Raw genomic sequence first — 18,507 nt, forward strand, 5'->3', positions numbered from 1 at the left:
CCTTTAAGCTCCAGGACCTGATCAAGTACCGTCGCGTTGTTTAGCGGGCTTCATGTCACGTGTCATCGCACATACACTCCTCGCCACAAATATAAAGGCGACACCGTGTGACCGCTACTACACCGTGACCGGTACTACTACTAGGCTATACATGTTTTCAGCATGGCAGACTCAGACCGACGCCCGTATGTGTGCACTCTCAACCCGGAGACGCTTGAAAAGGCTAAACGCGAACTAAACGAGGACCCTGACACTCGGCAAGAGAAGATAGACGAACTACGAGAGAAGTTCCGAAAAGAGAAGCCCGAAGTCAAGCTTCCACCAGACGATGCATTTCTGGTCCGGTTTCTCAGAAATAAGAAATTCGAAGTCGACAGAGCATATAAAACGATTCTACATTACTACGACTGTCGACGTAAATACCCGCAACTTTTCCAAAAATATCGACCATCGTCACTGAAACACATATATGATCTCGGTCTGCAACGTGTCTGTCCGGGTCGGGATAGTGAAGGCCGTAAGGTGTTGGTGACCAACTTATGTAAGTGTGCTTTTCTATTCTGTTTTCGTATCTGTTTTAACATAGATCTTGCATGTCCATACCAAGATCTGTGGTTTTAGCAATAACTGACGTCACCTCTTTTTCATTTGTTCAATAAAGCAGCCCAGGTGAGCTGCAAGACAGGGACGATAGTTTAGGTTTACATACATAACCTGGAGATACATGACCGTTTTAATTCGTCACCGTGTCCGAGCTAGGCCGTCTGTGGCTAGGCCAACAAAAGAGTATGTCAACTCATGTTGCATACACACAACGTAGTCTAATAAGATGCCTAAACTCACAATGAATAAAAGCATGAATTCAAGGCTTGTACATTGTACCACCGTGAAAAGGGTCATTGTACCCATACCCACACTGTAAAAACATATAATTAACTTCGGACATGATACCTATCAAATATTTCTGATCAGCAAGACTTGTAGTGGAACGATAAATTGCATACGAGACGATATATGTATGTGATATAAACTGAAACCATATATAGACTTTATTTATCAAGGCCCTCAAACCTCACGGCTTCACCCCAAGGGGCAGAGCCTGAAGTCGACTAACCTCACAGCTCGACGGTCAAAAACCAAGTACTGAATCTCTGCGACGCTATGGTGTGGATGCCAATGTGGTCTCTAACTAAATGTAAGTCGTAACGATACCGTATAGGAACTAGACTAATATTCAGTGTACAAAGAGGCAACGGAGATCAATGTATTCGACTCGTCGTTACCAAGACTGCAGATTGATAATTGAATTAATATATGTTCATGTACGAAAATTAATCATGGTTCTTTGGTGAGTATCGCCACATTTCCAACGTACACAGTATAAGCTTGATGCAAAATTAGACTTTTACAGTCACCGCAAACATTTTCATTGCCTTCACAATCTATCTACATATGAATGGACCTACAGTATGTTAGATCTCAGCCCACTAACGAGTCACGGTTAGAGGTTAGATCTATGGGTAGGTCTTGTAAGGCAAAGGTGAGATTGATTAAATTAAATTTATGTTTCTCATGACATGACCAACCTTCTATTTTTGGAGCAACATTTAAGAACCATCGCCCGCTACATGAGGATCAGAGTAAAAAGTTATAATGCCACTGATGGCGAGGTGGCGACAACGTAGCTGATCGAACATTAGTTATAGTTTAAATTTTGGACCTTTAATCAAATGGTTTGTTGTTGTTTCTCCCTCTCCAACAGATCATTCTGAAGGTGTTCCGGCCGATGCGAGAACCATAAAATTAAAAATGGACGGCCGCTCTGACTCACTTGCTTGGTCGTTTTAGCCCGCGTAATATATTGACAGTGATGTCAGTTGCACCTCGCCACTATACAATTAATATATTTCACGTGAATTATGTACATTTCAGTTTATGACGTGTGGTGTACTTTATGTACACGAATTCTGACTTACAACAGTTGATTATATATACAAAGCAGATAGATATATGTGTATATCATAAGTAAAATCAAATAAACTGACATTTTAATTGATATAACGATGTAAAATACCCATAAACATTTCAACATCGATGGTGCTATTTTCTTGATCGTAACCATAGATACGGGTTCACTCGAGGACATATGACGTAACCGACGTACAATGCTGAAAATAAAGCTGTGTGCTTCATAGTTCCAAAAGCAAAAGTGAGTGGCTCAAGCTTGCCAGGCTATCACCAAAGCCCAGAAAGCGGTAGTCTGGGACCATATTCCATTCAAAGACACATGAGCTTAGCAACCAAGACAAGTCTACAGCTAAAACAGGAATAGTAGATTTATGATCCATTGAAGCTGATCTTCTATTCAAGTTGATGTTGTTGTTATACTTTATATAAATATCAACACTTTTACTTCTGAAGACAGCAAAGTTTCGATTGAAAGGAGTCTTAATACCTAACTGAATAAATGTACCAGTCCCCTCCATTACAATTCAAAACGTTGTTAACTACATGTATCTAGCCAGTAGATCTTACTTCACGGAGGGGGGGGGGGGGGGAGTTAATTACAGTGTGAAAATAATATGCAAATTAGAGTAATTAGCATATACGACTTTTCCTCAGACACTAATCAGTTTTCAGCATCATAACACTTAGAATATGCGTACCAAATATCATTGCGGTCGAGCCTATGATTCTTTTGAAAATGATGACACAGACGGACGCAGACTCACAGACAGACAGACAGACAGACAGACAGACAGACAGACAGACAGACAGACATATTGAACCAGAAATAAATCATGTTTCACGTCTATCAATTGCAAATCAAAAGTATTTAATCAAGGCATGGCTCAGTACAATAGCAAGAAAGAAAAGAAATGTTGTGAAACAAGGCACTGAGTTTATTTAGAACGAGAGGCCAATAACTTATAAATTCACAAATGATATCAAAATATTCATTGCATTGTCTTGTTTTCACCTATTATTTTGATAGCGAACTTTGACCCAGATCGCTATGACGCGAATGAAGTCATAACTGCCTACATGTTATCCATGGAAAAGATCCTCGAAGATGAAGAAACCCAGGTGCACGGTTTGGTATTAATCGGAGATTATGAAGGAATGACAATGAAAATGGTCACGAAGGCAGGTGGTCCTACCTCGGCCAAGATGCGAGTGGACGTTTTTGTGGTCAGTATGCCTGGATTTATGTAGAGATTTCTTTCGAGGGATTTTTCTATCTTTACGGTCTACCTACCCGTACTCCAAAATCAAATCTAAGGTGTTTGAACTTAGGCCAGAAAGAATAAAAAAGATGTTCAACGGGCATGGTACAGAAAAAAATATTGTGTGTTTCCGATAACATGGTCTCAGAAAATAGGGTAGGTAGGTCGGAATTTTATTTTATTTTAGTTGATCTCTTTAATTGTTCTTATTTTTGAAAAAACAAAAACATTGGAGGCTTAAACTAGGTTAGTTCAGTGGAGTTATTTTTATTTGGCCGAAATTGTTTGTTGCATTGATTTAACGATTAACATGGCACAGTGTTTAACCGAGGTTCTATGTAATGACTAAAGCCGATGTACTAAATTCAATTTGCGACAGCGGCATGCAATGTCAGACCACTATGGAAAGTCGTCTGAGCGGCAATCGAGATTTTAACCTACTAACTTGAAACCATTTTTCCATGATGCCCTTAATAGGAAATGCGGGGTTTTTTTTTCAGAATGGAATGCCAATTCGAATGAAAGCCATCCATTATATACGTCAACCTGAGATATTTGAAACTGTGTTCAGCATGATTCGTCATTTCATCCCGAAAAAAATATATAAACGGGTACGTTTCGTCTCTTTTGTTGGTACATAGTTTGATGGATATGTTACTAGCTGGTTATGTTTTTATCTCAGTCATTTACTCACTCACTCACTCACTCACTCACTCACTCACTCACTCGCTCGCTCTCTCTCTCTCTCTCTCTCTCTCTCTCTCTCTCTCACACACACACACACACACACACACACTCACTCACTCACCACCATATTCATTCATTCATTCATTCATTCATCCATCCATCCATCCGTCCGTCCGTCCGTGCGTGCGTGCGTTCGTTCGTTCGTTCATTTATTCATTCATTCATACATTCATTCATTCATTCATCCATCCATTCGTTCATTCATTCATTCATTCATCCATTCGTTCATTCATTCATCCATTCGTTCGTTCGTTCATTCATTCATTCATTCGTTCGTTCGTTCAAAACCACTCTCACAATCCCTCTTACAGACACATAATAACATTACTCGTCTTAACGTTCTGACAAAGACAAACGTACGCCAATGGATGTTCGTGAAATGAAAGATATGGTCACATAGCGACACACAATATCGTGTTATTGTTGTTGTTGTTGTTGTTGTTGTTGTTGTTGTTGCTGTTGTTGTTGCTGTTGATGATGATGATGATGATGATGATGATGATGATGATGATGATGATGATGATATTGTAATTTACTATTCGTTCTCAGATCCACTTCCATGGTTCAGACTACGGGACCCTCCATAAGCACGTACCGTCATCTATGTTGCCAACGGACTTCGGTGGTCCACTTACAGACAAGGATTATGACTTTGATGACTGGTACAAAAAACTGATGCAGTGTGATGCTGAATTTGAAAGACTCAGCCAATATGGCTTCCCTAAAATTAGCGATACACTTGGCGGTCAGACTCAAGGGGCAGACCCTACCCTAGGTTTGGTTGGGTCCTTCAAAAAACTAGAGACATAATTATCCATCGATCGTAGGATGAAGAGCACGACTTTCACTGCGTCATTGAAAGGTGTTTTAAAAGTATTAAAATTCTTGCAAAAGATATTTATCGATGTGGGAGATCAAACGATTATAACGCATGCGCACAACAGTTCAACTTAATTTTGTATGAACAAATATATGACGTTGAGAATCAGAAACTCACATTATATATTACTGTTATGTCAGAGACAATAATTATCTACGGATATGGTTAAGTGACTAAAATGAAGTGTCATCTCAAAATCTTACAGTGAGAAGGAAATGGCATACTGCTGAAAATCACTAACTGCTTTCCATAAGATAAGATAAGATGAAAAATGAACAGTTATAGTATGAAGACAATTTACTGTGGTCATGTTACTTTAATATGCAAAGTCAATGAATTAAAGTGAATTGACGGAACTATTTCCGATATTTCAATCAATGAAGTTCAGACAGTTTGACAGATTTCAAACTGCTATTACCGTCATATACACATGTAATTGATACTAATTAATATGCAAGCAACAACGCCTATCAAAAATTACACACGCACGCACACACACACTCACACTCACACAAGAGATTTTTAATGATCGCTATTGAGATGAGATCATTTGATAATGAGTGGTCGTGGCAACATTTATGAAGTGCAACAACGTGTAATCGAGTGAATTGTAAAACGCTTACAGCTTCCCATTTTCATGTACCTTCATCATTAACAAATCCAATATTTCTAGTTTAAAATCCCCGGCTTCAATCGGACAACAATATATATATATATATATATATATATATATATATATATATATATATATATATATATATATATATATATATATATATATATATATATATAATATAACTCGGTGAATATCAATCTGCTAAGACAGTGCTCTATAACGCAGTGGCAGAGCGTAATAGTTTTGGTAGTACTGGAACTCTTTCTTGGTTGTAACTCGGTTGTATCTGTGTGTGTGCGTATATATATATATATATATATATATATATATATATATATATATATAATGAACACATATTGCCTGGCCATGAGGGCTATAGCACCCGTTTATTACACCCGAGGGACTGTGAGTTACCAGATTCTGGTAACTCATCACAGTCACCTAGTGATAATGCTGTGCCATGATTCGCTAGAATCAGTCACGTGATAGGAAAATAGAATAGAATCAACTATTACATGGTCACGTGACCACCGCGAGTTCACAGCAGGCCAAAATGGCAGCTTCTGACGATGTCGTCTGCCACCGCGAGTTCACAGCATGAGGTATATTATAAAACACATATTGCCTGGCCTATATTCGGGCTATAACTCCCGTTCATTACCCCCTCATGACTGTGAGTTACCAGATCACATGCTATTTCCCTCGGCCTCGGCCCTCGGGTGTAATAAACGGGTGCTATAGCCCTCATGGCCAGGCAATATGTGTTCAATATGTATATATATATATATATATATATATATATATATATATATATATATATATATATATATATATATATATATATATATATATACATGTATATATATATTTAAGTAATAACACATGCCAGCGAGGGCAATATCACCATTTAGTGCCTGCCCAAGGGTTGACACTCTTTACCAAAATTTTGATGATGCCCGAGCCGAAGGCGTGGGCATCATCAAAATTTTGGTAAAGAGTGTCAGCCCGAGGGCAGGCACTAAATGGTGATATTGCCAGAGCGCATGTGTTATTAATTTTATTACACCGTCCCACCATAGATTGTTGAACTCTGAAATAATGACGCTGAAGCTGATCTTGGTATCTCAATATTAATGTTGACTTGACGGTTGCTTTGTGGATCGTTTGCCGACACTAACTCATCGACAAGTAATTTATTCATGAATATTAATCATGTAAATTTGCATGAATATTAATTAGCGACCGGCACTACTCTCAAGCTTGGCAGAACCCTGGACAACAGCCATGTCCTGAGACAGAGATAGTAGTGGAGACTGAAGGGAGTTAGCATTTCTGTGGTTTTCTTTTCCGATGCCCGGCGATCGCTGTTGCAGCTCACCTGTGCTTGTCGACGTATTTACACTACCGGATGGATTGATACAAGTTAGCGTATTGCTACTCGTAGTAGCTGTTGCCATAGTACCAGACCCTAACGTTTCAGTCATTTGTTTCTTCTGTGCCAAAAACAGAGACGGAATGATTGGTAGCAATTTTTGTGTTCTTACTGTCCAATTCTAATAAAATGTCATGTCTGTACCGGAAAGGTTTGCGTGTCTTACTGTGGCAGTCGCCATGTCTGAGCGAAAGTAGTGAACGACTATTTGTTATGCGCAGAAGCGGTGCGCAGTGGTTCAAACAACTTCAGCGGGCAAGAGTCCCGGGCATTAGTCTCTGCACGAGCGGGCAATATCACCTTGTGGGCAATAGCCCAGTTAAAATCGGTCACGTGATACGAGTCTGACCAATCACAGCCTTCGGAAGAACGCCGAGGTGTAATAAATAAATAAATAAATATATATATATATATATAATGTTGTCCGATTGAAGCCGGGGATTTTAAACTAGAAATATTGGATTTGTTAATGATAAAGGTACATCAATATTTCGTGAACGTAAATTGCAATCCGGAGTTACTGGTGAATAGTGCATTTCAGCCTTTTTCCTTCCATCGTGATTTGTCAATATGTCATCACGTGGTATTGATCCCTTTACGCTGTTCAGCCTAAAACGCGGTTACTTGTTAACATCTTGGTTAAATAAGAAGATGGAAATATCTACCTTAAATGTGTTTTCTGAGTAACCATTAGTTTCATACTAAAATTGATGTTTGTACACATATGCATAGGGTGTACATGGATTTGCATATATATTGGTCTGTTTGCCTCGCCAGCCGTCCATCTCTCCGTCTGCCATGCATTGAAAATTGATCGCCCTCAACGGTTCAACTTGTGCTATGTGTTGTGTTGCCGTGTGGACATATACCATTGGACAAAATGTTTAATGAGAAAAAATAATATAATATATTAATATTAATATTATATATATATGTGTGTGTGTGACAATACTTTACAAGAGTACATGTATATGAATTTGATATATGCTCGCACCTTAAGCTTGTCATTTGCACACGCGTTCGATTTACTGTACGTACGAGCTTACTAAACATGGATGGTAAATTCACCGTGAATGTTTCTAGCAACTCATCTCACAAGAGAAACTTTACTTTTGAAGACGACCATATCTCACAGAGACCACGTCTAACACGCGATGAGATGATCGGATTAGTCATATTCCAATCTTTACTTTCTCTTCTAATTATCCTAGCAAATACCGTGGTGATCGTCTCCATCTTTGGAAGAAAGGATTTCCTGAAGAAACGCCACAGTTATTTCATCGTTAGCTCGTGTGTTGCCAACCTGTTGCTCGGCATCCTAGCAGCTTTGCATATCCTGTTATTGGTGGCACCAGAACAGTGCGGATTTGCTATAGTCCAGCCGGTTTTAAGTGTGAACTTTGAAATCTCATTGTGCATGGTGATGATATCCGTGGAGAAACTATACTACATTCAATATCCATTTCTCTATCTTAGACGTTTTACCAAATCGAACACAATCGTTCTAATAATACTTTCCTGGTGCCTTGCAATCTTCTTTCCGATGTTACGCCTCGTTCTCCCTGGGAATCCAGACACACATATCTGTACCTACTGGAAGACGACAAACCCATATTTGCGTGATCCTGGATTTTTCATGATTTATGTGCTTCCCATCGTTGTCATCGTCCTGACAAATATACCAATTTTACTGACAATTCGCAGACAAAGCCGACTCATCAGAAGTCAGTTTGCAGCAGTACACGCACAACCAACTCTAACCCCTGGTGAAATACTCATTTTGAAGGAGTGCATACTGGTAACGTTTTTCTATACATTTTTTGCTACATCAATCAGCCTTTCTCGCGCTATAACGGCATCTTGTAAAACTTGTCATGATTTAAACAGACTTTTCGTTGACTACACAATCAATTTTTCATATGGTATGCTCAGTCCATTTTTGTACATTTACATGTTCAAAGACCTACGAAGGGGATTAGTTACTATTGCAAGAAGAAGCAGGAACAGAATTGGAGTGGCTGAGACCAGTATGTGACTGTGAAATGGTGTCTTTATTCAGTTTTCTTTATCCTTTGTGAATACTTCCTTTCATAACACATTCTCACAGGCCAGCGCACTTTTTCCGCTGACAAGCAATAGCAAAAAATGCTTGGCGGCGCGTTTTTGACAGTGCCGCGTAGTGGGTTTATAATATACCACAGGGGTACGTAATTTGCATGTATGGATGGACATATGCAATATAACGTTACGAATACAAATAATTGTAGGTACTTTTAGTCCGTCTTGCTTGTTTTGGTCACAGATAAATGTGTTAGTTATCTGTGTTTTGGTGGATAAATAAAATACTATTATCAGTTGTACTAGTAGTGTAAAGAGAGGAGGAAAGAGCATAGTGCGATAATTCGTAGCAACGTATACTCGTATCCGTAATTTTATATCTTACGCCATATACGTATGTAAGAAAGATTACTCGTCATTGTGTCCATGTATACTACGACGGTGTTATAACCACTCTTAACGTCATTTCATTCATTCCAAACGTCAGTGACTTTACCAGGAATGGCATTACAAGGTTAAGTTGTTGTTTTTTAAACCTCTTTTGTTTAATATAATGATTTACTCGCTAATTAACACGTGCAATGTCTAATTTGTATTGAAACATTTCAGTGTATAATTGTAGTGTTGGTTGCAATTGTGTGAAAACATACCCCGAAACATATCCCAGTTACAGCTAGTGCAGTGGATGACGATTGCAACCATGTTAAGACAACATAGCCTTTTTATAGGAAGCTTTTGTTGGAGGAAAAGTGTTCCCCTTAGTTGTTGCTTTCAAATATTTTCACCGATCCTTTGTATTAGCACTGTATGTTTACCTTAGAAAACTGAGAAATGGAAAGTAGTCATTCATAGTTGTTCGTTTTAATTCTTCTATAATTTCTATTACCATCCAATTGCAACATGCATTGGCCCAATAACAGGAGGGGGCTGGGGGGGGGGGGTTTCAGTGTTAGTGCAGGAGGGAACCGGAGTACATGTACCATGGAAAACCTGCGTTGTTCGATAGAGTGAAAATGAGCGCCACTCTTCTGACGTACAGCGTGGTCAATTCAATCAAAACCCTGAATGCGTTCGAACCCTGATCGCAGCGGATAAGAGGCAATTGGAGATTAACCACTCGGCCACCGACAACCAGCAAATCCTGCTTTTCATTTTAAGCCAAAAACCACATCTTTTTAGACCTAGTTTACTTATCAACAATGTGATTATCTCTTGTTGAACAATTGTAACTCGGTAGCAATCCTTTGAAACATCGATATCCTTACTAAATTTTTGACCAATTCACCCAAAAGTTTTTGAGTTCAAGAGTTTTTTACAAAAAATAAGTTTAGACGTAATTTTCATAGTGCTGATTTGATTATTTTCCCTTGAACAATTTTCCAACTAGACAATAAAAGTAACATCTGGCATCATTTTGTCACTCCAAGCCAATGACATCCTTCAATCACTCCAAGACACTGATATATTAACTAGCGGTCCTTGTATCTCAAGCCTTTTAACAATAATCTCATTAAACTATTCTATCAGACTGTATAGTGTCTGATTAGTTTCATATTCTTGCAGGCTTTCGATATTGTACTCCCTCGCTCGCTACTACACCTACACCTTTACCTGCAGGAAAAACACTTCTTATGAATCGTTTTTAAAATATCACGCACAAGCTAAGTTATTCTCTTTGAACATAAAATATAGATTGTATACACTGGTCGTTCCACGTCACGACAACCCGTTTTTTCTTTTAATTATATGCTTGGGGAGGTATAATTATATAATTCTCGTATATTTTCTTCATTCAGCTTGAAAGTACTCCTGACATAGGATTTTCACTACTCAGAGACAAGGCCCCTTAGGTCACTCGTATTTTTATTGGCTGAACAAAAACAATATTGGAGAATGTACAACCTTTAATTATCAGGTGTAGACCTACTATAATGGGAAGCATCATCTCAGGATCAGACCACCATTAAATAGCGTCTGTATATCTTGCTGAAGCTTTCAAGTTGCGAGAAATAATATATACTTAAGATTTTTTTTTATTTGTTGTTGTTATTTTCCATAATATTTCGTTCTTCTGTGTATGTAGACTTCCTGCTGAGGCCTTGTACTGGATTCTAATAAACCTATAGATATTAAGAGATGTTCGTGTAAATACTTTTTTATTTTGATTTGTTCCGTGAATGTAAATGTAACAAATCTATCGAAAAAATACAACTCAGTTAACAGTTTCAATTCTTCCATAAAAAAAAACATGTAGAATAGGTATGCAAGATCATTTAATGTCAATACCACATCAAACGCAACAAACCCTACAGTAAATGTACAAGGAGATATCTCACATGCATCTCATTTCATTCTGTCTTTTAGCGTTTATACTACATAGTTCTGTTTTGATTTACTTCGATTGCACGCGTCCGTAGACTGCAGTATGTTCCAGCTGGCTAATTCTCAATGATACTTTTTCATGTTTGGTATATACACCTCATGTAAACATGATGATATCATGTGCGTACAAGGAAGACAACAGTACAAAGATCAACCATAACATCACAAAGACAAATCCAGAAACAATCTTTGGGAGGGTTGGTCCACCAAGTTCGGCCCTGCCGCACACTCGAAGCATTTTACGAATTTGAAGTAACAGAATACCAACAACAGCAAAAACAAAGTAAATTGGAATGCTGAACGCCAATGTCTCCGTAGGTACTTCGAAATACCGCCCCTGAAATCATAAAATTCATAATGCATGAGACTTTTGAGGATGAATGGTAATGGCGATTTACAAAACAGTTCGTTGTGAGCAAATAAGGAACGATAAACACATGCTATCTCTTTTTTGCATAGTTTTAGACGAGGAGAGCTTTATCTACGTTGTGGACGCATGGACAGTGTAGTTTATCGTTTGTATGTTATCCATCAAAAGTACAAATCACACAAATTTAGTAAAATATCACTTCATTCCCAAATGTCATATGTTTACTGTTTTGACGACACACAATGATTGATTTATTGATTGATTGATTGATTGATTGATTGATTGATTGATTGATTGATTGATTGATTGATTGATTGATTGACTGACTGACTGACTGACTCGTTCATGGACTGACTCATTGACTGGTGATATTTTCAATCATCCATTTCAGTTTGAATGATATGGTGATGGATGGATGGATGGATGGATAGATGGATGGATTGATTGATTGATTGATTGATTGATAGATCGATAGATAGAAAGATAAACGGGTGGACGGGCGGGCGGGTGGATTGGTAGGTAGGTAAGTAGAGGGATAGATTGATGGATGAAAGGTTGGATGGATTGATGACTGAAAGGGTGGTTGGGTGGATGAATTGATAGGTCGATAAATTCATCGATCGTGGAAAAGTTTCACTGTCGTATTGGCTGAATGATTGACTGATTCTTTCTTCTTCTTTTTCACTCACCTGAGCAGTCCAATAGATTGTGGCCAGTAACCAAGGAAGCCCAAGCCCCAAATAAACCATGACAGCACTGTTTCCAACGGCGACCCCAACAGAGGTATCAGCATATTTATCATTTTGAACAGCTAGCCTTGTAGCCATTAGGTCAGGAACGCTGGTACCGAGAGAGACAAATGTTGACGTAAAGGTAACAGCGGTAACCGAGTCGTCCAAACCGATTAGACAGCCAAAGGTGTTTGCAAAGTCCACGATGACAGCTATAAGAAAACCAACCAATAGCACGCCTATAGGCAATGTAATAAATCCACAAGTATTCAGAAAACATGGTGGCGGTACACAAGCGGCAACTATCTGAAAAGGGGATACAATTTTCAAACTATTAGTAAATTTGGTTTTAAGTAATACAACCAGATCATTGTGATTAGGAATTTAATTTGATCAGAACGTCGTTTTATTAGTGGTGGACGTTACTGGTTTTGAAGGCCACAGGAAGTCTTCTTATAACAGTACCAAACTAAATTTGCTCGAACATATAAATGGCAACAAAACACAACAGGATACAACACAGGCAAATACGTACACTGAGCAAACGATATTCAAGTCCGTACTATTAAACAGATGGCTCTAAGATGTTTTTAATTTTCTTTATGGATTACACGCTGAGATGTGCTGTGGTCGAGTGTATGTTTTAAAGAGTCTGATGACAAGGAGAAGGTTTTTCGACACCTACTTATAAAACGACGTTCTGGACACAATAATGTACACTGATTGCCTGACTAAGAGTGCACTAGTAGACATCTGTTCCCTATATCCCGAGGGCTGCTATGCAGCAATTATTTCCTATGGAATAAAGACGAGGGATATAGTTAATACATATCAGCATTATAATGTGACGTACGCGTCTCACTACTAGTTCCCGAATAGACAAGGCCATGAGTGTTTTATAAATCATATTATCAGGTAATATTCTTTCCACTGTCAAAGCAAACCATCGATATGACTCCCTCGATACGCTACGCGATAATTGCCCTAGGGAAAATAGAATACTAGTGTACGAGCTATTTAAATAGAGGTCACTTTGGGGGGTCACTAGTCCATATCACGTGACATGATTCAAACCAATCATTGACAGCTGTCTAAAGGTGATGTCTTGTGATTTCTTATCAACAAAGATAATCGTTGTAAACATTGAAACTCCAACAAAGCATACAATCTGAACCAGGCTAAGTTGTAAAATTTGCAATTATTTACTTGTAGTCTAAGAAATATTATCTTTGATTTGGAAAAGAGTGAAAATCTTTCTGAGTATACACATTAACTCTTTATTGTTTTTTTTTGTTTTTTTTTAATTACATTGTCAAACAGGGTTGTTATCACTTATAAATAAATTGGTGTCGACATATACCTTCCAAAAGAATGAAAAAAAATGTTTGACGTAATCAAATGACGTCACGTGCTTCAGATTGCCTCCATTGACACACATTGCTTCTCTGAACTGCTGACCCCAAGATGATGTACCGAGTTGTAAACGATCGATGTTAATCTTTGTAAGTGACACCACTTCATCGATGAGGTTTTTATAGTCTAAAATCAAACAAATGATATAAAAAAGTAAAGAGAGAAACACCAACGAGTTCAAATCATCGCCCCTACAGCACAGTAGCCTCTTTTACTGCACAACCTCTTTTACGGCACCGTCCAAGAGATGTACTTGTTTTTGCAATGTGTTACAGTTGAAAAATAAGGTTGTGAGAATGGTTCAAATTGATATTTGTAATAACTATTAACGTCTCTTCAAGCAAACCATAATAGAATGAGATGTTTCGCGGGAGAAGTGACTCAAACATTCCCGAGACCGTGTTATAACAAAAAGGACGTAAAACAAACCAAGATGGCCGCTTTGTCAAAAGTACAGTCTGATCAACATCATTGACATGCGATATCAAAAATATAGGTATTTTAGTGATTATGTCAAGCATACCGTCATCGCTGACAATCGTCACGCAGGCGTTGTGGATGATGTCTGTGCTTGCGCCACCTTGCGACATTGTAAGCTCCACTATAAACACTTCGTCTTTTTCGTAATCCCGATCATCGTAAATTTCAATGTCTATTGATTTCTCTCTTTCACCGTCCTCGAAGATAAGTTCGCCTTGTCCACCGTTGTAATCGTCTCCATGTACAGCAGTTTTGTCTATAGTTCTCCAAAACGCTGACGTGCGTCCTCTCGACCCATGCCTTCTCACAACACCAAGATCAACCACTCCAACATTTTCTTTGACAATGTAAGCCGATTGGTCAAACTCTAGTGTTCCGGAATCTGTTAATTAATAGTTAAAATAGTTATTTTAGTTTATTTGTTGAAAGTATCAAAAGGAAACAAACGAACTTCTGGTATACGGTAACTCTTTTATAACATAGGTTGCGGTGCCAGCATACTCCGCTTTGGAACTGTTCATGTGAGCCGATCGACTGTTTGGTTGTCTTATCAGAATGGTGATCATACTTACTAAAGATGCGACGATCATAACATACACACAATCTCCACATTGTCCCATCTTGTTTTAAACATACACCGTCTTCGAACTTTTGGACAATTTTCTCCCTAATTTCAAATAAGATTCTTGCGCTTTGACACCTTATTATTGGAAACAATTTTAACAAATTGGGGCGGGGGGTGATGACAGATTCAAACTCCATATTACACCATACCGTCAAACTCGTTTTTACCAAATTACACTCTGAAGATTTGTTCGAAAAAAACAACCCTCTCACCATCCTCATTAATGATAGTCACTTGTGCTACACTTCTCTTGCCCAAAACATAGTTAGGTTCACTGGAGTCAATAAGGCACATTCTGACGTAAAAGGTTTCATCGCCCTCCCATTGGTTGTTGTCTATTATGTCAATGTCCAATAGCATCTCAGTTTGTCCAGGCCGCAGTACGAGCACTCCCTTCTGACTGACAAAGTCGTAGCCAGATTTTGCTGTTCCATCGATCGTTTCGTACCTGTGAGGTGAATAAATATCAGGGATATTAAAGTGACACATGCTGAGTTTATAAACTTTTACTATCGTTGAAATGTATGGACTATTGTACAAGTAGTCTTGGATGAATAAGATTTTAAACATCATAGTGAAATCTAAGACCTTTATATTTTACTTTAGAGGCTGAGATGCAAAGAAAGTTACATATGCACCATACTTGTTCAGGAGGTTGGCATGGGTAAAGAAAACCACAGAGAGTGGGACTGTCGATGAAATATTTCTTCATGCATACCGATAAACTTGTTTCCTGATGCAATACACTCCATGGTTTTTGTCTAATTGTTCATTTATGTAACTCAATTTTGATTGATTCTAAGTTGACCATTTTTCGGGTAGAAAGAATGAGATATTTCACAAATATTCGGTATATTTGAAATGAATAAACTATAGCCTTGAACTTGGAAAAAAATTCGCCCAAGTGTTTGTGAATCCTGGAAGAAGGGGGAGAGATGAGGAATACACATGTAAGTGAGCAAGCAAAGATTGTCGGAATGATTTGACAATAAGTGTTTCGAATGTCCCATATCAAGGTCCGATTCAATCAGCTCTATCGGATTCTGTTACAATTATAGCTTTATTCATAATCCACCTTTATTTTCTAATTTCCTAGTTTGACTCATACAAAAAATAGAATGATAGCCAAGTCGTACCTGAAGAGAACTTGTGTATTCTTATTCCCAGATCTGATTATCTTTAAACGTGCACGTTGTGCATCTTCAAAGAAGGCGTAAGATTTCGAAGAAAACTGTACAACAGCTACTGTTTTGTTTACTTGAGAGTTGTCTGGTCCAACATAGTAAATCTATTATTGAAAGGATCAAATAAGGAAATAATAAAAGTTTAAATTCTAATTTGTACTATGAGAGGTGGAAAATAATTTTATAACATGAACAACAGCACAAATATATGCAACTAATAATTCGAGTAAAATTACCCGACTTTAATTTCCTTCAAATTTGGCATTTTCCAATCTTATTTCTATTTAACTTCGATGCTACGTCTGTGTGAGGTTATTGACTCTTCATTCAAAGTCAAACTGAGTTTTTTCTGAACTGGCAACTGTAAGTGTTTTCTTTTAAATAGACTATACATGTATATACATACTGTGTCATTCTTGAGCGAAGAATCTATCTGTGGTACAAGCCTCTGACCACCACTAGCGTTCCTCGCCGCCCCGACAAAATACCAGGCAGCCGATCGACTAATCGTTTTATTTGTTTCTGCTGTGACGAACTCCGCGGCGTCATCAGCTGTTATTCCAGAAGATGTTTTCAACCCTCGCATGGTATTGGCGACATCTGTTCTGTTGATATTTGTTGTGTTGCTTCCCATGGATTCCTCATCTGTCGAGCAAGAGAAAGGGGGCGGAGGATGTAGTACATGGAAATTATTAATTTGTTAGTGTGTCTAGACAAGCTTACAATACCCCCTATATGGTAGCTAAGACGATAGCACAACCCAATACCGGTCAGTGTTACTGCACTAGTGGTATTTTGTGTTCTCGACGGTTGCACTTTAAAAGCAAAGCCAGTGAAGAAACAGCAGAAGCATTGCAATGGTAAACGAACTCATGGGGGACACAAGGTTAAATCAACCTACCGGGTATCTACTGAGGAAGCAATAGTGTTCAAATAAATCTCTTACGTAAAAATGCCTCGGAGGCACTCACCCGTCTACGAAACCTTGGCACGGTTTATTCTTTAAGTATACTCACTCAGACGTAGCCTGAGGAATAGATTAACATTATAATGTTAATCGAGCTAGCTGTTTTATCGATTCTCTCACAGGAAGAGTTATTGTGTTTTTATTATCACAGACAGGAGTTACTTGTCGCGAGTAAGTCAATGTGAAATTATCAACAGTATGTGTACGTGAAGAGTTAACTTGGCTAATATACTAGTAGCCAGATAACACAGTATTTTATAACCTATGCTACGGTTAATATCAGGGGAATGCTTCATTTCGGTAAACATTAAGATAGGAAAACAATGATTTGTTTTTTTCAAGTTAGGTAGAATCAATAAAGTCACATCTTTAAAAACAAATAATGTGTATTGATTTTCCACTTACAACACGCCTTTCTTCTTGCAATCGATCCAATTGTCGTTCAAAACCAAAACCTGTGTTGTATTTTTACCCGGTTTTACTGAACTTGAATGTGTGAAGTTTATAAAGACTTCGAGCTCGTATTTATTTTATTCTAAATCTATAAACATTGACATATTTATAGAAATGTATATTACTTTAATTACCGATTTCGTTTACTCAGTAATACTAGGGTTAATACTAGGTTGTTGTTTTTTGTTTTAAAAAACAAAAAACAAAAAACAAAAAAAAAACGCCATTTGTGTTTACCCACCTGTTGATCTGGCTTCTTTCTCCGCCGCAACTCTTTTTATTTCAACCCGTTTGTCGATGATGTAGACGAGAATTATAAGTATCGGGTACAGAGTCAATGTCGTGAAAGCTTCCCACAGTTCTACTACCTTAGGTGTTACTACTTCTAACGTTAGATACACCCATACAAAGCCAAATAACGAGAACAGTAAAACCAAAAAGAAGTAAGGTTTAGCGTCTTTGATATACCTTGTTTGACCAGACGGTGTTACGACTATTCCGAGGCCAGTAACGAAAAGTAAACTGAAAGCCGAAGAGCCTAAGATGGTAGCTACTCCAAGTTCCCCTGAGTGAAATTCACTGGCGACGATTTCCAGCGTAGCAAGAATAATTCTAGGTGTACATGTTCCCAGGGATATCAATGTTAAGTTGGCAACAGCACCATTCCAAAATGGAATCTCAATCTTTTTGTAGCTTCCAGGATTTACAGGATCGATCACCCTTTTTGTCCTTTTCAAACTCGTTATAACTTCAATGGCGGTCAATGGCGTGGTAATTGCGATGGCGACTCCAACATGGAACCACAACAATCCGATCAAATACAACGCAATACGAAGCGGTATTGGCCACTTGGACTCGTCGATAAGAGGCAGGACCCAGCCATCTCTCATACACATCGACATCTTATAGATCTACCCTACATTAGATGAACAATCGTCGAAA

General features: G+C 38.2%; 2 protein-coding genes across 2 annotated transcripts; one reads left to right on the forward strand and one right to left on the reverse strand.

Annotated features, from left to right (window-relative positions):
* Positions 1 to 162: 162 nt before the first annotated feature.
* On the forward strand, positions 163 to 4,784 carry LOC144437136 (alpha-tocopherol transfer protein-like). The gene is made up of 4 exons (XM_078125995.1): positions 163 to 541; positions 2,996 to 3,192; positions 3,728 to 3,838; positions 4,524 to 4,784. The coding sequence occupies exons 1-4, from the start codon at positions 163 to 165 to the stop codon at positions 4,782 to 4,784; spliced, it is 948 nt and encodes a 315-aa protein (XP_077982121.1).
* A 6,655-nt stretch (positions 4,785 to 11,439) lies between these two features.
* LOC144437934 (sodium/calcium exchanger 3-like) lies at positions 11,440 to 18,467 on the reverse strand. Its single transcript, XM_078126968.1, has 8 exons — positions 17,807 to 18,467; positions 16,552 to 16,790; positions 16,098 to 16,249; positions 15,174 to 15,409; positions 14,380 to 14,718; positions 13,804 to 13,982; positions 12,402 to 12,749; positions 11,440 to 11,679 (listed from the first exon to the last, which is right to left on the reverse strand). Exons 1-8 carry the CDS (start codon positions 18,465 to 18,467, stop codon positions 11,440 to 11,442), a joined length of 2,394 nt encoding a protein of 797 aa, XP_077983094.1.
* Positions 18,468 to 18,507: the final 40 nt, after the last annotated feature.

The sequence above is a fragment of the Glandiceps talaboti genome, chromosome 7, assembly GCF_964340395.1.
Source record: "Glandiceps talaboti chromosome 7, keGlaTala1.1, whole genome shotgun sequence".
Classification (NCBI taxonomy): Eukaryota; Metazoa; Hemichordata; class Enteropneusta; family Spengelidae; genus Glandiceps; species Glandiceps talaboti.